Source organism: Harpia harpyja, chromosome W, assembly GCF_026419915.1.
Source record: "Harpia harpyja isolate bHarHar1 chromosome W, bHarHar1 primary haplotype, whole genome shotgun sequence".
NCBI classification, from domain to species: domain Eukaryota; kingdom Metazoa; phylum Chordata; class Aves; order Accipitriformes; family Accipitridae; genus Harpia; species Harpia harpyja.
This window is the reverse complement of record NC_068968.1, coordinates 35,420,791-35,441,960: the sequence shown is the minus strand read 5'-3', so window position 1 is coordinate 35,441,960 and position 21,170 is coordinate 35,420,791. Positions and strand designations below refer to the sequence as shown.

At 44.2% G+C, this 21,170-nt stretch overlaps 1 protein-coding gene across 4 annotated transcripts in view; it reads right to left on the bottom strand.

The window, feature by feature from the left end:
- Positions 1 to 544: 544 nt before the first annotated feature.
- LOC128136241 (mitochondrial nicotinamide adenine dinucleotide transporter SLC25A51-like) overlaps positions 545 to 21,170 on the bottom strand; it is a 56,841-nt gene continuing 36,215 nt past the window's right edge. For 3 of the 4 annotated variants that reach the window (XM_052775487.1, XM_052775488.1, XM_052775491.1), the window contains one exon: positions 545 to 4,729. In XM_052775487.1, the coding sequence (XP_052631447.1) occupies positions 3,819 to 4,691 (873 nt within the window). In that variant the 5' untranslated portion in view covers positions 4,692 to 4,729 and the 3' untranslated portion in view covers positions 545 to 3,818. Of the gene's footprint in view, positions 4,730 to 8,497; positions 8,542 to 21,170 lie in introns of all 4 variants that reach the window. The other variant, XM_052775490.1, reaches the window with a different exon arrangement.

The following is a 21,170-nucleotide window of genomic DNA, read 5'->3' as shown; positions in this document are numbered from 1 at the left end:
ATCGCTATTGTTAAAGGGCGCTTAGAAACTGCACACTTAATGCTGCTATGGAAGCAATACGAACAAATCGGGGACGGAGGAATTACTCCTATCCTCGGGTGGGCAAAAGCAGCATTGGATCGATTTAATGAACAAAATCAGGATAAAATAGAAAAGGGGGGATTGTAATGAACTGGTTAACTTTGTTCATGAAATCGCATGTGGGGGTAGAGACATTCCTCGCTTATCTAAAACCACAGTATCCAGTTAAGTACCGATGATTAACAAAAGACAGACGTTCCACCTAACAAACAAATAACGGAGCAAACGCACACACAATGCAGAAGATACCAGCCCTCACGTAGACAGAAACTAGAAACTGTATAAATAAAGGGACTCTTCCCCATTTTCGGCGCGAGCCTTTGGCGGAGCACTGTCTCCCCGGCCGCCCAGCGCTGTTTTGCTCTCTTATCGCTTGCTAATAAATTCGATCTTGTCATTTAATACAAATTGGCTCCTCCAATTTGTCACGAGCGTCTATAACATTATCAACATTCTTCTCATACCAAACTCAAAAACATAGCACTGTACCAGCTACTAGGAAGATAATTAGCTCTATCCCAGCTGAAACCAGGACAGTGCTGTTGAAGGCAGTGCCTTGTCTGTGGCAGTTTGTGTAACTGGCCATGTCAGTGTCCTGTGTATGTCCTCTCTGTGTGTGTTTCTGGGATACGTGCTTCAGCTTTGCTACTGATTGAAACTGCAGACAGGAAAGTTGCAGCTGCATCCCTCAGCCTGGGCAGAGACCCTGGGTCCCTGGGCACATCGGGCTGGGCTCCAGCAGCTGGGCCAGAGGCAGTCCTGGGCCAGAGCTGCTGGAGGAGTTGGCCACTCTTAACATCACATTCTCTACAGCAGTAAACAAGTCTTTCCAACTCAGTGTAACATTTTTTATTATGAGGGAAAATATGGTGCATGTAGAATATTTTTTAAATATTTGAGGTTTCATTTTGCTAGAATATCTTATCTAGGCTCCCTTTCCTATGAAAGGTTGGACCACATGATCTTTTGAGGTCCCTTCCAACATGGGCTATTCTATGATTCTAAAATAAAAAGTATAGACATCTAATATAAAATATTGAGTATATTCAAAAGAGGGCTGATACTGACTGTGGACGGTTTCTCTTGTTTTGCATGATAAATTAAGCATTTAATAAAGTAACTCTGCATTTTTAGAAAAGATTTTTTTTTTTCTCTTTTAATGTATTTGTCTTAAACTGAGCTCTTATAGAAATGCTCACTGATTCCTGCCCACTCCCTACCATTAGAATACTTGCTTTCCCTTTAAGGCCTTAAGTACTTATACCCAGTGTTTACACATATTGTTTTGTTTGCATATAAAATGGCTGTTTTCCTCCTTCAGTCTGCCTGTTGCTATCACGCATACTTTGGAGCAGGAAGAGTTGACTAGAGAGCCTAGAAGCAGGTAGCATGCTGAGGCTAGTACAATAATTACAAACTAGTTAAGCGTGCAATTAATTATTCAGTTGACTCAAAAAAAATCTACCAGTTATGGAATAGAAAGTCTCTCTTTGCTCAAACATCAAGCCTTTGAAAGCAGATGAAAAGCTCTGCTTTCCTCATAAAATTCTGCTAAAGCCATTTGTGAACAGGGAGATATCAGCCCAAATGGAAAGGCTTAAAATTGGAAATGAAAACTAGCTATGACAAAGCAGAGGACAATAGCTGTGTCTGAGGCAAGGACAAACTTCTGGATTATCCTCTGTATTTAGTGGGCTGTTGCTTCTTGAGGTAAGAAAACTTTCTAAAACTAAGAAAAAGCACAACTGTTTTAATTATGTAACGTAGGAATCTTTCTTTTGTGAGGCTTCTTGTATGGTTGAGTGCTCTCCTTTGTGAACTAACTTGTGCCTTGGCAGGCTCCAAAGCTGCTGGAACTGTGACACTCAAAATTTTGTTTATGGGCAAAGAGAAAGTACACCTTATATACATAAGTAAAACCAAAAATTTCTTGTTAATGTAATTCAAATCTTGAGAGTCTAATCATTATTAGTCCGGATCGAATTGTTACAGGAAAAGAAAGAATAATGATGTAGTTAAAACTGTAACACACACACCTCCTAGTTTCTATCCCTTTTCCTGGTGTTATGCTCACTCTTTCACTGCTCTTCTGGGTCATAAGGTCAGTGGTTTCATTCTGGTGTGGGGGGGGAATGCTTATGGTGAGTTTTTAGCATCTGGAGTCCATGGCCAGGAGGAATACGATGTTCATGTTGATGGTTTCTTTGGTTTTTTCTTCCTCACTTGAGGATTCACTTGGGATCATGTTTATATGTTTGCTAATATACTTTTACACCTTTGTTGGTGGATAAAACATGCAAGTAACCTTCATGTGTAGCAGCTGACCACACCCCTGTCTTTACTGCATATTGTTATCTGTTAACCAAATTACAAATGCTTGAAGTGTAAGTTATTAACCACACAACTCCTTTTATTGCTTTACTGTATTATCACTGATAGTTTTACAGGGCCTAAAGCCTAGGAAAAGAACAATTCAAAATAGTTTCTGAAAGCTTTCCTGCCCCCACCCCCCAAAACAAAGAATACTTCATGAACTTTCATACATAACACCCAACCCCCCCCAAAAAAAAAGAAAAAAAAATAAGACAGTCACCTGTTTGGTAGTTATGCTTGCTTTCCCTTTAAGGTCTTAAATGCTTATACCCAGAAATCTCACTTTGTCAGTGCTGATGTAAAATTCTGCCACAGCCCAAATTAAACAGAAATAGTTTGCAAAAGATTAAAAAACCTGTTAATCACGTAGTTTGACAACCAGAGGAAGCTGTATTACTGTTTGAGCATTACAGAGAGAGATCAGTTTTCATATGTTTGCAACAGAAACAAAGCAATACAAAAGCAGAAAACTTGAGTATACCAAATTTGCAAATAGAAGGTCTTTCAACAAAGAAGAACACTTTTAAAGCTTGAGATAAAATTGCTGTTTCATTCCTTCCACCTTTCCATTTCAAGGCACACCACATACATAGGCACAGTCCCACTTTGCACTGGGTCAGTTTACACTGAAGTTATATATTCAGTAGCTATCCTTATGTTGATGAATGAGATGATGTTCATGTTAAAGCTGAGCAGTAAAATGGTTGGCAAAATAGTTTGTGTAGGCTCAGTTTAAACTTGAGGTTCAGAAAGAAAGTCATCCTCATCAGAAATCAGCAGCTTTGGCAGCTTCTATTTAAACTCCAAAGATAATTTAGAACCCCAATATATTTGGAAGTTTAGTTCTTAACCCTCTGTAGTGTATCAAGCAAGAGAAGTAGCTTTCATTGGCCCCTTCTTGACTTCCATATTATACAATGTGCACAGTGAAAAATTTGATCACTAGGACTATTAGGAAACATTGGAAATGATAGAATAAGCTACTAGACCAATATACAAATATATTTTTATTTTGCATTTGTCTAGTTATTCCACTGTGGGTAAATTTATCCACCAGCATATAAACACTTTAACTTGTTTAGAAGTATATTCAATTGCATCAAGATTTAGATGTATTGCCATTTACCCCATAAATATTGAAGGCCGTTAATAAAACTAATTACCTTTCACACTAAGCAGCCACTAACAATATCACCCATCTCCCTACTGAAATGTAACTGCTGCTTTGAATTCTCTCCAAGTTTCATGGTACTCCATGTTATTCACAAAAAGTTCCATAAATTAATCTATTCCCAGAGACTAAGTGACTTCAAATGTATAAATACCCAAGTGAATAGAGGGGCTTCAAAGGAAGGTAACATTTTTCATAACAGCTTTAGCAAGAATTCATATGTTGCATTGATTATGCCCCAGGACAGGACAGAACGATGGTAATTCAGATGGGCTCCTCTGAAAAGATGCATCAATTTTTTATCACGTTCTAGCCAGATTGTCACAAAAACTTTTGAAAAAGACTGAAATTCACCACCAATTTGAGACTGCATGCGAGCTTTTACAACATTCATTGGGAAAAATAAGGATCCCAGCATAGCACCCAACAGCCCTCCACAGATAAAGTCATTGACCAAGTGAGTGCTATAAGAAGTTGCTTCAGGCAGACATTGTTTGATAGGTCCTCGTAGGCCAAAGAAGAGGATGTTACTGCTTCCATTCCGGAGCAGAATAGGCACCAAACCCCGATAATATTCTCTAATCCCATAGACTTTTAGTACCTTGAAAGCCTGGTAAGTGTTTGTAAATTTGTCATGATGTTTGTAGTCCTGAAGCAAAGTCTGGACTCGTTCAAAAGGTGTAAGAAGGGCTTCTGTGGTCCCTGCAAGCACTGCAGCCATGCTGCGAGTTAGAAGTTCAGGTGCACTTGTGTGACTATGGAGCAAGGAGGAGAAATCTTCATACAAGCCAAACATCAGAGCCAGGGTGGTCGTTTTTTGCATTAATGGAGGAAGGATTCCACGATAGAGATTTCGAATTCCATCTTTCTGCAGCTGATGCACCGCATCCTTTGTTTTCAAGCCATACAACTGTTGTCGAAAGAGGACCTTCTGGATGGGAAAGGTGACTGCTATATTGGTGAAGGCTGCACAATAGCCACAAAGATAATGTTTACCAGAGCTACCCTTTATATGATGGCTGATATCTTGCTTTGAATTTGTTGGGACACAGTCTTGTGAATCCATCTTTTTTTCCCCTTAATATATAACTTAGATTTCTTTTCCTATGTCAAAAAAAGAAAAGAATGTGAACAAAATGGCATGTGACAGCTTTTTTAGTTCACACACACATCATGCACACTGTTCAACATCCCACTGTTCAACATTTTACATCCTGAAGAAACTTCATTAAATTCAGTGGAACAGTGTGACAAATGCTTCATCTGATAGATGATGCAAAATGCACAATTTTCTACACCAGATCCAAGGACCTGAAAAACTAGCCATTTTCTTTCCTCCCTTTATGTTTTGTTGATAAAAACAAACTAAATTAAAACAAATAGACATATGAACCCCTCCAGTGCCACATTACAGCTGAAACTGTCAGGGAGAAATAGGAAGTTTACACATTAAGTTGCCAGTACAGTATGTCAAGGAATTAAAATGCTGAATGGTCTATTCTAACACTAGTAAGATACAATACAAATTACCAAGGTTTTGGAAAACACACACACACACTATACACAGCTTAGCATTACAAATTCTGATCATTCCTGCTCGTATTCCCCTGTGGCAGACGACAATGAATAATTTAAATAAGAATTTTAATTATCAGCATTAGTTTACTATAGAAAAGTAAAAGAATATAGAAAAGCTAAAGAATACACTGAGCTCTGCTGGAGCTAAGATCCTGAAGGACACAGTGAACAGAGTTTCATTAAATAAAATGGAGAATTAGTCCTTAACAGGCCATACACGATCCGCCACTGTTGCATAATATTGTGCTCTTTAATGTTTGCCAAGGAACAGCACCATAGAAGCGATTTATGAAGATGAAGCATTTATCCTGATATGAAGTTATGACAGTAGTGAGGAATTCACATTGGGGAGCTTGTACCACTTCATCTATACTAAAATATTTTGTTCCTAGGATCGACTTAGTTCTATCTGCATATAGTAAAATAGCCACACCCACGACTAAGCTACAGTCTTATCTGGAACCCCACTTTTATATTAAGAGTTATACCAACTCCAATACTGCATTGGGTAAGATTGTCACTCAATAATAAAACATGTAAAACACTGAGGATTCATAAGACTTTTGACAACTAGTCACCAGTTGTGTTGGCAATAGCAACCTGTGGCCAGTATCACTTCTGATTTCTTTTGAGGAAAAAAAATAAGAGATCTAACTCAGTTTTATAAGGTACATATTTCTTTCTGTGGAGTAGCTGGATTTATGAAGTAAGGAGCAGTTTAAAAAAATAGCATTACTTTGATAATCCTCATGTAGTTTAAATAAGTTCTCACGCTTATGATTTGAGAACTTGCAATGATCAGGCAATGCAATTTTTCTCAGAAGTGTTTATGACAGACCCTTTGCTTTCAGCTGTAATTTCACAAGGCCTAGCTATGTCACTGTGCTGGTTTTGGTTGGGATACAGTTAATTTTCTTCATAGTAGCTAGTATGGGGCTATGTTTTGGATTTGTGCTGAAAACAGTGTTGATAATACAGGGATGTTTTAGTTATTGCTGAGCAGTGCTTACACAGTGTGAAGGCCTTTTCTGCTTCTCACCCCACCCCACCAGTGAGTAGGATGGGGGTACACAAGAAGTTGGGAGGGGACACATCTGGGACAGCTGACCCCAACTGCCCAAAGGGATATTCCAGACCATATGATGTCATGCTCAGCAATAAAAAACTGGGGGAAGAAGAAGGAAGGGGGGGACATCCGGAGTTATGGCGTTTGTCTTTCCAAGTAACTGTTATGCATAATGGAGCCCTGCTTTCCTGGAGATGGCTGAACACCTGCCTGCTGATGGGAAGTAGTGAATGAATTCCTTGTTTTGCTTTGCTTGCATGCACAGCTTTTGCTTTACCTATTAAACTGTCTTTATCTCAGCCCACGAGTTTTCTCACTTTTACCCTTCTGATTCTCTCCCCCATCCCACTGGGTGGGGGAGTAAGCGAGTGGTATTAATTGGCAGGCTCCTGTGCTTGCCATGGGCTTGCTTGCCCTACTGTATATTAGAGTCTAGTGCTCGAAGGTGGCTGCTTTTTGCTTTTGTTGCTTGCTGTACTGCTTATCATCTTACTCTGCTGTGCCTGGGAACATTTTGATAACAGCAATGGCAATGTGCCTGGGCTGGCAGATAGCCAGGGCATCGCTGCTGTTTCTGTGCTGCTGTACTGGACAGGCTGGAACTCCAGTGTGACCTCGAGTCAAAGGGACTGTGGATGAGTCCACGCAGGAGCAGGACACCCAGAAGCATCTGTGGCCGTGGATAAGTCCATGCCAGAGCAGGTATATCTCCAAGCATCTGTGGCTGTGGTTATGTCTGTGCTGCAGCAGGTATACCTCTGAAGGGACTGTGGCCCAAGGATAAGTCCATGCTGGAGAAGGTACACCTTGAAGCATCAGTGGCTGTGCACGAGGTCATGCTGGAGCACCTCAAAGTATGTGGCCATGGACAAGCCCACGACAGAGCAGGTACACCCTTGGAGGGACTGCAGCCATGGGTAAGGCCATGTTGGAGCAGGTTCACTCCTAAAGGGACTGTGGCTGTGGGTAAGGCCACGCTGGAGCAGGTATATCTCTGAAGGCATTGTGGCCCATGGAGAAGGCCACGCTGGAACAGGTGCACCTCAAAGTGACTGTGGCTGTGGATAAGTCTATGCCACAGCATGTATACCCCTGAAAAGACTGTGGCTCATAGATAAGGCACCATTTGGAGCAGGTACACCCCTAAGGGACTGCAATCTGTGGATAAGTCCAAGCTGGAGCAGGGGCAAGGGGAGGAGTTCATTGTGATGTTAAACCCTATAACCTGGCCCAAAGGGACCAGAGGTGGAGATTGTAATGGAAATACCTTTAAATTGTTGTAACCCATTATTTGAGTTGCATGTTATAGGAATTACTATAGCAGGAACCACCTGAACCAACAGAGGACAAGCCTTACAAGAAGCAGCGCAAGTGCAGCAGTGACCCGACCCGAGCTGGCTTTGGTGCCCAATAATTCCATGCAACACACCACCTCTCCTGTCCTGAGTGACCACCATAAGAGATGGAACCCAAAGTCATGGACTAAATGAACTCAATGGAGATTTTGTGGACATTTGTGGACATTTTAGAGGGGTGGTCAATAGACCACGAGTGGTGGAGTACATGAGCTGCTTCCCAATTAAAGTTTATTACAGGGGAATCAGTTCTCAGAAGTAATAAAAGCTTTGGATCACCTGTGTTCCCAATATGCACAAATTTCTGCAGCCATTACAATAGCCAATTTCTGTGCAGAAGTCCACCCCCCCCGCCCTGAGGTTTCAGAACACAGCACAAGGGGACATAGGTGGTTCTGCTTTTGACAGGTAACGAGATCATCTAGACCAGCGGTTTCCAAACTTTTTTGATCATGCACCCTGTCAGTCAAAAATTTTTGAGCATGCACCCCAAATATATGTATTTATAAATTATACACATGTACTACTGTACTAATATATTATGTGTTATAAAATATGCACAAAAATAGAAATTAAAAAGGATGAGATAAAGATGAAATAAACACTATATTAAAATAATTTTTATTTTATTTATTAACAGTACAAAAATATTTTCTTCCCACACCGCAATGGATTGTCTTGCATACCCACTTTGGAGACCACTGATCTAGACTGTATTTGTGCTGTCCTTAGAAATCTAGCCAGAAACTGAATAAAAGTCCAGCATATTCCCCGATCCAAGGTCCATCCTTTCAGGTTCCTATCACTTCCATACCATCCTGCAGTATATAACATCTAGTCCTTCTAAGAAGACTAAGAGTTTAACAAATTTACCTGTCTAAATGACTATGGTCTTCAGAATGCCAAGACTTCACCCACTAGATTGAACACACAAAGGAAAGAAAAAAAATTTTGTACCCAACATTCTTTTATATCTCTGTGTTCATAACACTGGTGAGAGATGTTATGCTATGTGATAAAAAGCTCATCTGCACACCCACAAAGGAGAACAGAAAGAAAATGGCAGGTGGAGGAGCCCAAATAATATCCTGCCCTGGCTCCTCCTAGGCCCATCACAGGAGAGCTATCAGCCCATCAGACTCATCTCCACAAGCCTAGAAGAGCACAGAGGCACAAAGGCAGGTGGGCAACCCAAATTAGGGACTCAGAAACAGACACCCTGTCTGGATCCCTCCCAGGACTGTCCCAGGAGAGCCTCATCCCCAGTACCTAGATGCGACATCCATCAAGATGAGTACAGCTAACAGAAGCAGCCAACAGATGCAGCAGTTTGCACAGCAGTCTCTGGGTTCTGCTTTGGGAGCTTCTGAGGACAGGGTCCAGGATCATTGGGGAACTCCTGGGAACCCTCTGAGAAACTTGAGGTTTCCTGCTGCTGCCAAATAAGGACAAGGTAAGGGGAGCCACAAGGGCATGGGCCTGAGGAAGCTCTAGCAGCTTCTAACAAGCATGGTCAGTTGCCCTTGACCCAAGGTGCCTGGAGCCTTTGTTACAGCTACCTGCTCATTAGAGAGGGTCAAACCCTCTTTTAGCTAGTGCTAGGGAGAGGCCTATAAAACAGCCAGGCCTGGAGTACAGCCTCCCAGAGGCAACAGCTGTTACAGAGGGGGATCTTCATCACAGTTTAAACCAGCCTATATGTTTTCAGGTATGGTGGTGACATGCCATAGGGCATATTTCTCAGCAGGTATTAGAGCAGCTGTCCCTGCCAGGGCAGAGGCTTTGACCTAGACAGAGCTTTAGATGGTGGATGCAGCCTTGCAAGTATAGGCTGTAGGGAGTGCCTGGGGCCTTTCCCTGAGGCTGGTAGAGGTGGCCTTCTTTCCTGCAGTCACCAAGTGGAGGAGTTACAGGAGGAAGTCAGCAGGCTGTGCAGCATCACTGATAATCAGAATCTTCTCAGAGACACAACAGCTTCAAGAGCCCTGCGCCCCAGCTGCAGTGGAAACACAGGCAAGAGTCTGTCCCTAGCAGAATGGCAAGTGCAACCTCTGGGGAGGGTGAAAAATGAAAGCTGGTGACTTCTGGCAACAAGAGGAAGGCTACCGGCTCCACCCAAAGGCTTGCAACTATGGAACAGATTCACTGCCCTCAAAGCTGAGGAGGAGTTGGGTGTGCTTTCAAGCAAAGCATCTAGGCCAACTGACCCTAAACCATGCAAGATCACCAGGAGGAAGTGGTGAGTGATGGTAGTGGGTGACTCCCTGTGGACACATATTTAGCTAACAGTCGCAAGAGCATTCCAAATGCCTTTAGAAGACCTTGAACAGAATAAACAAGAAGACAAAAAAAGAAAGATGCCAATTAGAAGAACACAGGTGCACATTCCATGATAAAGGGAACTTGGCACAAAGAACCTCAGTTCAGCAGTTTATCTTGACCAATTAGACTGAGACAAGTTTCGCATGTTTTAGTTGGTATAACCAATTATGTCCTATGTTTATGCGTGTGTACAGAGTTGATATAACCAATCATTAAGTGTAACTAGGCGCGTGGACAACGCGTGAATAATGTGTGTAACCAATAGTAAAATAGCCAAACGCATGTATGGATGTAACCAATGTATAAAATTATGTCTGATGCTCTAGTAAAGGGTCTTCAACTATGATCATATTGATCTGTTGTTGAGTCCATTATTATGCTCCCGCAATTGGCGCCCGAACAGGGACCCCCAAATTCTGCGCTACGTTTGGAGAACGAACGGCAGGATAAAAGGAAGACGGGAGGATCCCGACCGAAAGACCGGCTGCCCTGGCTGGTGTGCCCATAGAGGCAGATAAGACAGCGCTGTCGTTTTTTCGCCCGTCGAGGTGAGGACTCGCCCGTAAAGGAGGTGAGCGGTCGGGGGAGGAGATGGGGTCTACGCTTTCCAAAGAAGAAGCAGCGGTAGTTAAGCTCCTCCAACATATACTCTCAAAGAGAGGCATAAAATATGATGAAGCTTGTTTAAAGCAGCTTTTACAATGGAGCAAGGACAGAAACCTTTTAATTAGTGTGGGTACAGCTTTTGAGCTTAGTACCTGGGAAGCTATTGGAACCTCCCTATGGGATGAAATTAGTGACGGGTCGAAAGAAGTTAAAGGTCTTGCAACTTTATGGAAAGTAATTAAGACAACTCTGCAAGAAATGAAAGCAGATCATAAAGCGGCTGCGTCTACTTTTGCTGCTTTCTCCCCAACCGCAAGCGAAGGGGAAACGCGGGGAGAAAAACATAATGCAGTGAGAGAGACTTTTGGCTTCCCTGGAGCTTGTCCGCCTGCGCCTGTGCCCTTGACTTCTGCTCCACTCCCTGGGACTGCCGATATTAATCAGCCATCTGACAGTTCCCAAGCCTCCCTAACCGTACGCTTAAAGGAAACCCTACAGAATCAGGAAGCGAGTGAAAAATCCGACTAGGCAAAAACAGCCCCCAGAGGTTCCTGTACCTACTCCTGCGTACAATACTGCCGCTCAACATGAACAAATTATACCTAGCATATACCCTCCATTGCCTCCATCTACGCCTGGGTCGCCTCAAGAGCATGAAGAGGGGCCGGAGCTCACTTCGCAGCAGTTGCAGTCAGTAACAGAAAAGCTGGCACAGCTGGAGGCTGCTGTGAAGCGAGAAAAACTGCCAGCCGTATCCTTTGATGCACCCCCTCCTCCTCCTCCCCCCCCTCTCCCTCTTCCTTCCCCCCCCCTCCTTGTCCTACACCTATACCTCTGCCTTCTCCACCTCCCAGGGAACCGATCCCCACCTTTCCAGAAACAACGGAGCCCCGGAATAAATGGCGGGGAATTATTCGCGATGCCTTAATTGAGGGAGAAATCATAGCAGTTCCCACAGTGTTTCCGGTTATTGCTGGGGCTGGGGGTGGACCTAATCAATGGGTTCCATTTGATTGGAAAATCATAAAAGAAACAAAGGTTGCAATTGCTCGGTATGGTTTAAAATCTCCTTTTACGCAGGCAGTTTTGTCCCATATATTTTCTGGGTCAACCTTAACTCCACATGACTCGCGAATGCTTGCTAAAACCTTGTTGTCACCGTCACAACAGTTATATTTTTTTCATAGGTGGCAGGAACTCTGCGATGATGCAGAGGCAGGAAATAGGGGACGTCAACAAAATGATCCCTTATTTCAATGTACTGTTCAAATGCTGATGGGTTCTGGACCATTTTCAAACGCCGCTTGGCAAGCTCAATTTGATACTCAAGTTTTAATGCAATCACAGGAATTGGCATTTAAAGCTCTCCAAAGCATATCCGAGCAAGGAAAGGTTTCTCCTTCCTATGTTAATATTCGACAGGGAGAATCTGAACCATTTGCTCAGTTTATAGACAGACTGCATACCGCATTGGAATCTCACGCAGATCTTGATAGTAACATGAAGGTTAAGTTGCTTGATCAGTTGGCATTTGAAAATGCAAATGCGAAAACAAAGCGAGTATTGTGCACGTTACCTCGAGGTGTTACTGTTAGTGAGATGTTAGAAGCTTGCGACGGTATGGGTGAACAAGGGAAAGCTGCTCTTTTTGCTTCTGCATTTGCTGCAGCAGTGCGACCTCTGCTACAAAACAAAAAACGGGGGAAATAGGTCTCTCCCCACAAGAAAGAATTTGGAAAGTTTTATATGTACTCAATTGTCGTGTTTTAACCCCAGCCAGCAACTAAACACCACGCAGCCGCTCACTCACTCCCCCCCCACCCAGTGGGATGGGGGAGAAAATTGGGAAAAGAAGCAAAACCTGTGGGTTGAGATAAGAATGGTTTAATAGAACAGAAAAGAAGAAACTAATAATGATAATGATAACACTAATAAAATGACAACAGTAATAATGAAAGGATTGGAATGTACAAATGATGCGCAGTGCAATTGATCACCACCCACCGACCGACACCCAGCCAGTCCCCGAGCGGCGATTCCCTGCCCCCCACTTCCCAGTTCCTATACTAGATGGGACGTCACATGGTATGGAATACCCTGTTGGCCAGTTTGGGTCAGCTGCCCTGGCTGTGTCCTGTGCCAACTTCTTGTGCCCCTCCAGCTTTCTCGCTGGCTGGCCATGAGAAGCTGAAAAATCCTTGACTTTAGTCTAAACACTACTGAGCAACAACTGAAAACATCAGTGTTATCAACATTCTTTGCATACTGAACTCAAAACATAGCACTGTACCAGCTACTAGGAAGACAGTTAACTCTATCCCAGCTGAAACCAGGACATCAATTTTTTGCGGTTGGCAGGCAACACTGATAACTCTCCCATGGTAATTCATAGCAGTGCCTTGAGCAATGATTTATCAACAGTAAAAACAACAGGAATTAAAGTAATGTATAAGGATTTGAACACAGGACAGTGGATGGGCCCAGCAGAAGTACAAGTAACCAGTAGAGGATATATGTGTGTAATTACAGATTCAGGACCAAAGTGGGTACCGGCTCGCTGGGTAAAACCATGGAAATCTTCTGCCACTGTGAATGGGAGGAACACCACAACAGACGACCCAAGGAATAAGGGTGACGACGAGAGCTAGTGGTCAACTTTGTCCCATTTGTCATTGCTGCAGTTTGTATATAATTGGTTATTGTAAATATTGTGGGAAGTATATAATTCATCATAATGGGAGTCAACAGATATATCTTCGCAGAACTTTTAGTCCTTTATGTATTAGGTGTAATAGGGTAAATAGTATAGGATCATTAATAGCTCGAGGATATTTTTGCTGTATTACACAGAATTGTTTTTAAGCATTAAGCATGATTAAACTGATTTATATTTGCTTTTGTGCTTGGTTAACCTCAGTTAAAGGATTAGAACAAACTCATAGGTTGTTGTCTGACAGGAAAAATGTATGGGTAACGTTAGCGAATCAAACAGGCCGAAATCTATATGTTTGTCTATGGCTACCCTGCAAGATCCTTTTCGAACGTGTTTGATTGGAATTCCAACCTTTGATCCTCAGGTTTTTAGGGGATATGTTTCCAGCGATAGTGTCCTAAATATATCCCTCACCCTAGACCTAGCTAATAATACTTGGAACTCTGGAGTATTAAAATGGTGGTATAGAGACAAGTTCTATAATAAATGGCCCAATTTTGAAGAGGCTATGCAAGCAGCCTTAATTATTCATCACTTGAATGTTACGATGCTCCCACCTCAAGAATTAGACTTATTGGGATCTATAAAATTGAACCAATCCTGTGTCTCATTTGGAGGGATTAAGGTAATATGGGAAAAGTGGTTGGGCATTTCGTATTTTGAATACCCTAATGGGAGCATCTGGGTCGATGCCAGTGAAAAATGGTATAATGATCAGTCATTGTATTGTGGAGGGGCCCAGTGGGATCTCCTGATAGGACCTGATCAGCCTCGGACAACTTACGTTACTAACACCCGATATCAATATGATTCACAGTAAAAGGCTCACGATAACTGACACAGGGTTAAGTGGATGGCTAGCAAGTTTGGGAATTACGGGATGGTTGAAAGATTTGCTTCTGCATGGCTTAGTTATTTTAATTGTAATATTAGCAGTTGTAATGATTGTACCACGTATCATAAAAATAGTTGAACGTATGATTGCAAAAGCATTTCATGTAACTTGGCTTGCACAAAAACAAAAAAAGGGGGAATTGTGGACACATATTTAGCTAATGGTCGCAAGAGCATTCCAAATGCCTTTAGAAGACCTTGAACAGAATAAACAAGAAGACAAAAAAAGAAAGATGCCAATTAGAAGAACACAGGTGCACATTCCACGATAAAGGGAACTTGGCACAAAGAACCTCAGTTCAGCAGTTTATCTTGACCAATTAGACTGAGACGTTTCGCATGTTTTAGTTGGTATAACCAATTATGTCCTATGTTTATGCATGTGTACAGAGTTGATATAACCAATCATTAAGTGTAACTAGGCATGTGGACAACGCGTGATTAATGTGTGTAACAATAGTAAAATAGCCAAACGCATGTATGGATGTAACCAATGTATAAAATTATGTCTGATGCTCTAGTAAAGGGTCTTCAACTATGATCATATTGATCTGTCATTGAGTCCATTACTATGCTCCCGCAACTCCCTGCTGCAAGGGATGGAGGCACCCATCTGCTGACCTGACCTGTCATATAGAGAGGTTTGTTGCTTGCCAGAGGCCTGGATCTGGGATGCTATGGAGAGACTGCTGAAGCTTGTCCGACCCTTTGACTATTACCCCCTTCTTCAAAAGTGACTACAGAGCTCTGGGGGTGATAATCAGAGGTATGGGGGCCTAGGTGGTGTTCTCCTTGATCCTGCCATTGAGGGGAAAGGGTGTGAGGAGGAGGGGACTGATACTGCATACCAATAACTGCTTGTGGAGCTGGTGTCAGCAACAGGGTTTTAGTTTCTATGACTACAGGTCCCTGTTTAAGGATGAACATCTGCTTGGGAGAGATGGGATCCACCTCACTAAGCAGGGTAAAAGTATCTTTGCCAGCAGGATGGCTAACCTCATAAGGAGGGCTTTAAACTAGGAACGGGGAGGGAGAGAGTTACCAGCAGCCCTGTGAGAGAGTGATGGACAGTGCTGATGAGCAAAGGGCCTGGGGTGATGTGACTGAAAGGGATCACAAAAATCAACAAAGCAGGGCTTAAGTAGGGTCACCTCCAGCATCGGCATGTAAGCAAGGAAGTGCCTACAAGGTACTGATGTGGGAGGGAAACAGAGCCTTTCTGGGAAATCAGCATGCTGTGGTGCATCTCTGAAGTGCCTGTACACTAATGCATGCAGTATAGGGAATAAACATGATGAGTTAGAGATCTGTGCACAGTTGCAGGGCTATGATCTTGTTGGGATCATGGAGATGTGGTGGGATGGCTCCCATGACTGGAGTGTTGCAATGCAGGGATACAGACTCTTTAGGAAGGACAGGCCGGGAAAATAAGGAGGACGAGTTGCTCTTTATGTGAGAGAGCAGCGGGAATGCATGGAGCTCTGCCTGGGGATGGATGATGAGCCAACTGTGAGCTTATGGGTAAGGATTAAAGAGAAGATAGGTAAAGGTGACATTGTAGTGGGTGTCTGATATAGGCCGCCTGACCAGGAAGAACAAGCAGATGAGGCTGCCTATAGACAGCTAGAAGTAGCCTCACATTTGCAGGCCCGGGTCCTCATGGGGAACTTGAGCCACCCTGATAGCTGCTGGAGAGACAGCACAGCAGGGCACCAGCAATCCAGGAGGTTCCTGGAGAGCATCGATAACAGCTTCCCAACCCAAGTGATAAAGGAGCCAATGAGGAGAGGTGCTCTGATGGACCTCATATTCACAAACAAGGAGGGGCTCGTTGGGGATGTGAAGGTCAAAGGCAACCTTGGCTGCAGTGACCATGAAATGGTGGAGTTCAGGATCCTGAGAGGAGGGAGCAGGGCAAAAACCAGGATCACAACCCTGGACTTCAGGAGAGCAGACTTTGGCCTCTTCAGGGATCTGCTTTGAAGAGTCCCATGGGATAAGGCCCTGGAGGGAAGAGGGGTCCAAGAAAGTTGGTTGATGATATTCAAGAATCACCTCCTCCAAGATCAAGAGCGGTCCATCCCAACAAGCAGGAAGTCAGGCAAAAATGCCAGGAGGGCTGTGTGGATGAACAAGGAGATCCTGGCCAAACTCAGACACAAAAAGGAAGCATACAGAGGGTGGAAGCAGGGACAAGTAACCTTGGAGGAATACAGAGACACTCTCTGAGCATGCAGAGACAAGTTAGGAAAGCTAAAGCCCAAATGGAATTGAATCTGGCTGGGGATGTCAAAGACAACAAGAAGGGCTTCTACAAGTACTGGGGATGTCAAAGACAACAAGAAGGGCTTCTACAAGTACATAGGTGACAAAAGGAAGACTAGGGAAAATGTGGGCTAGCTTCTGAATGGGGCAGGGGCCCTGGTGACACAGGACATGGAGAAGTCTGAAGTACTGAATGCCTTCTACACCTCAGTCTTTACTAGCAAGACTGCCCTTCAGGAATCCCAGGTCCCAGACACCAGGGAAAAAGGCTGGAGCAAGGAAGGCTTACCCTTGGTGGAAGAGGATCAGGTCAGGGAATACTTAAGCAAACTGGACATACATAAGTCCATGGGCCCTGATGGGATACACCCATGAGTGCTGAGAGCTGGCTGATGTCATTGCAAGGCTGCTCTCAATAATCTTTGACTGATCATGGCGATGGGGAGAGGTACCTGAGGACTGGAGGGCAAATGTCACCCCTATCATCAAAAAAGGCAAGGAGGACGACCCAGGGAACTACAGGCTAGTCAGCCTCACCTCGATCCCTGGGAAGGTGATACAGCAGCTAATCTTGGAAACCACTTCCAGGAACATGAAGGACAAGAAAATCATCAGGAGTAGTCAGGATGGATTCACCAAGGGGAAGTCATGCTTGACCAACTTGATGAACTTCTACAATGAAACGACTGGCTTGATAGACAAAGGGAGAGCAGTGGACATTGTCTACATAGACTTCAGTAGGGCTGCTGACACCATCTCCCATAAGATTCCCATAGGGAAGCTGTTGAAGTATGGACCGGATGAGCAGACAGTGAGGTGGGTTGAAAAATGGCTGAACGGCCAGGACCAGAGGATGGTGATCAGTGGCACAAAGACTAATTGGGGGCCAGTAACTAGTGGTGTACCCCAGGGGTCAATACTGGGTCCAATCCTGTTCAACATCTTCATTAATGATCTGGATGATCGGGCAGAGTGTACCCTCAGCAAGTTTGCTGATGACACAGAACTGGGAGGAGTGGCTGATATGCCATCGTGCTGCCATTCAGAGGGACCTGGACAGGCAGGAGAAATGGGCTGACAGGCACCTCATGCAGTTCAAGAAGGGGAAGTACCAAGTCCTGCACCTGGGGAGGAACAACCCCAGGCACCAGTACAGGCTGAGGGCTGACCAGCTGGAATGCAGCTCTGCAGAGAAGACCCTGGGGGTCCTCGTGGACATCAAGTTGAACATGAGCCAGCAACGTGCCCTTGCAGCAAAGAAGGCTAATGGCATTCTAGGCTGCATGAGGAAGAGTGTTGCCAGCAGGTCGAGGGAGATGATCCCTCCCCTTTATTCAGCACTGTTGAGGCCACACCTGGAGTACTCTGTCCAGTTCTAGGCTCCCCTAGTACACGATTGTACTGGTTTTGGCTGGGATAGAGTTAATTTTCTTCATAGTAGCTGGTATGGTGCTACGTTTTGGATTTGTGATGAAAACAATATTGATAATGAAGAGATGTTTTTGTTATTGCTGAGCAGTGCTTACATAGCATCAAGGCCTTTTCTGCTTCTCACACTGCCCCACCAGTGAGTAAGCTGGGGGTGCACAAGAAGCTGGGAGGGGACACATCTGGGACAGCTGACCCCAACTGCCCAAAGGGATATTCCATACCATATGACATCGTGCTCAGCAATAAAACCTAGGGGAGGAGTTTGCTGGGGCAGTCGTTGCTCGGGGACTGGCTAGGCATTGGTTGTCTGGTGGTGAGCAATTGTTGTTTTTTTTCATCACTTGTTTTCCTTGGTTTTGCTTTTCTTTGTTTGTTTTTCTTTTTTTCTTATTAAATTGTCTTATATGAACCCATGAGTTTTCACACTTTTACCCTTCTGATTCTCTCCCCCATCCCACTGGGATGGGGGAGTGAGCGAGTGGCTGTTTGGTGCCTACTGGGGTTAAACCATGACAGTCCATTTTAGGGCCAATGTGGGACTCGAAGGGTTTGAGATAACAACAGATTTGACCAGAGTGTATTGGAGGGGACTTATAATTATAATTATTATATCTGTTTAACAGTTGCTGGTCATGATGTTGACTTATCTGTTCTTGATATTGGTTTATCCGATCCATGCAATGCTCCCTTTTTTTGCTGTACATCAAATTTGAGAGCTTGTTAAAGGCTGGTTTTGGCTTTTGCAGTTTGCTGTGCTTAGTGGTGTTTTGCCTGGGAGAATTATGATAAAAGCACTGGCCTTGAGCCTAATCTGGTATTTGGGCCCTGCACTGATGCCTTCCCTGTACTTCAGGAACCATCTCATGGAGACAATTAACAATTACACTTTTTCCCTTTTCACCTCTGAGAGGCATTCAGTGGAAGAAATACAGAATGGCACCTTCCCCTTCTTCTATGGGGGAGATGTTTTCTCCCTTGTTACAATAACTCTTCAGTATCTTGAACATCCTTGGATAACCAAAACACTCCTATTGGTACCTCTGAAGAATATTTTTTTGTTTTTTTCTAAGGTTAATCAACTATTTAGGAATATCACCCAGGGATGTGCCCCGAGGCAGTGTGGTTATGGGTGGCAAGGGGTGTGGGAGAATATGGGCAGGTACCTAGAATGGTTGTCACTGATGGTCTGGAACTTCACCCCCGAACAAGTGTGAGATCCTGATGAAGCAATAGAATGTTTGAAAAAAAGATGTCCTGGCCCTGGCTATGCCAAAAAGACACAACTTCTTGCACTGTGCTGGGGCCTGGCCTACGCCTACTGAGCACTATTCAGGACCCTCAAGGAGAAGAGAGGGTCTCTGGATCTGAAGACATACAAACAGACACTGTGGCTAAACCAGAGACCCAACCCTCAACTATATCTGTCGCCTGGATAGTCAAGAAGAAACAATGGAAGCGGAGGTCAACTCGTTTAGTAAGGGAAGAAGCAGCTTCTCCTGAGAGGGAGCAGGAGGGAGAATCAGAAGAGGCAGCCTGTTCTGCAGCAGGGCAGCCACAAGAACAGGAGAGGGAAGAGACTGAAATCATAAACGAGTCAGGAACCACCCGATCCCTATCCTTGAGTGAGCTGTGAGATATGTAAAAAGATTTCAGCTGTCAACCAGGCAAGCAAATTATCAGCTGGTTGCTCCAGTGCTGGGATATTGGGGCCAATAGTCAGGAATTAGAGGGTAAGGAAGCCTGTCAGCTGGGATCTCTTGCTAGAGAAAAGGCCATTGACAAAGGGATCAGAAAAGGGGCAACAGTCCTCAGCCTCTGGAGGCACCTCCTGTCAAGCGTGAAGGAAAGGTATCCCTTCAAGGATGATCGTGTAAATTATTGAGGCAAGTGGACCACCATTGAGGGATGTATCCAGTATCTGAAGGAAATAGCCATGGTGGAGGTGATCTATACCAACCAGGTCAATAACCAGGCATCTAAAGACCTGGATGAAATCCGGTGCATGCGGTCCATGTGGTGAAAGTTTGTATGAAGTGCACTGACATCATACGCCAGCACCCTGGTGATAATGAGCTGGACAGACACGGAGGCACCAACTGTGGCTGGATTGGCTAGCCAACTCCAGCAATTCAAAGAGAATCTCTCTTCCTCCCTACAGGCCTGCGTCTCGGCTGTGGAGAGACTGTTCCAACAGTTCCAGCAATTCAAAGACTATATCTTCTTCCTCGCCCATACTGACAAATATCTCAGCTATTAAGAGTCAGCCTTTTTCTGCTCAAGGGAAAGGGTACCGGTGGCACACACCACGTGCCACCCTGGGGTTCTCTCTGCGCAACCACAGGAGGACATGAGGAAGTGGCATGTTGAACGTACCTCAAAACTTGGGTATGGGAATTACAAGAAAAAAAACCCAACAGCCAAAAGGCATCCATCCAGGAAATTTACTGCTCCAGTTTCTATGGAGCAGAGTAGAAGGGAAGATCTTACTTCTGAGCCTACTAAAGGGACTTCCGGCTTGCAGTTACAAAAATCAAGTAATGAATACTCTGTCCAGGAATAAAAGGGGCCTGCCTCCAGCCAGGCAGAGGAAAGGTATGACTGGGTTTACTGGACTGTGTGGGTTCGATGGCCTGGCACATCAGACCCACAGGAGTATAAGGCTCTAGTAGACAACGGTGCACATTGTAATCTAATGCCATCACGTTATAAAGGGGCAGAGCCCATTTGTATTTTTGGAGTGACGGGGGATCCCAACAGCTAAACGTATTGGAGGCTGAAGTAAGCCTAACTGGGAATGAGTGGCATCCTATTGTGACTTGCCCAGAGGCCCTGTGCATCCTTGGCATAGACTACCTCAGGAGAGGGTACTTCAAGGACCCAAAGGGGTACCAGTGGGCTTTTGGTATAGATGCCTTGAGTACAAAGATTAAACAGCTGTCTAGCTTGCCTGGTCTTTCAGAGGATCCATCTGTGGTGGGGTTGCTGCAGGTTAAAGAACAGCAGGTGCTGATTGCTACCCTGACAATGCACCAGTGACAATATCACACCAACCGAGACTCCCTGGTTCCCATCCATAAGATGATTTGATGACTGGAGAGCCAAGGAGTGATCAGCAAGACTCTCTCACTCTTTAATAATCCCATACGGCCAGTGAGAAATTCTAATGGAGAGTGGAGGCTAACAGTGGACTATTGTGGCCTGAATGAAGTTACACTGCCACTGAGTGCTGCTGTGCCGGATATGCTAGAGCTCCAATATGAATTGGAGTCAAAGACAGCCAAGTGGTATGCCACAACTGATATTGCTAATGCATTT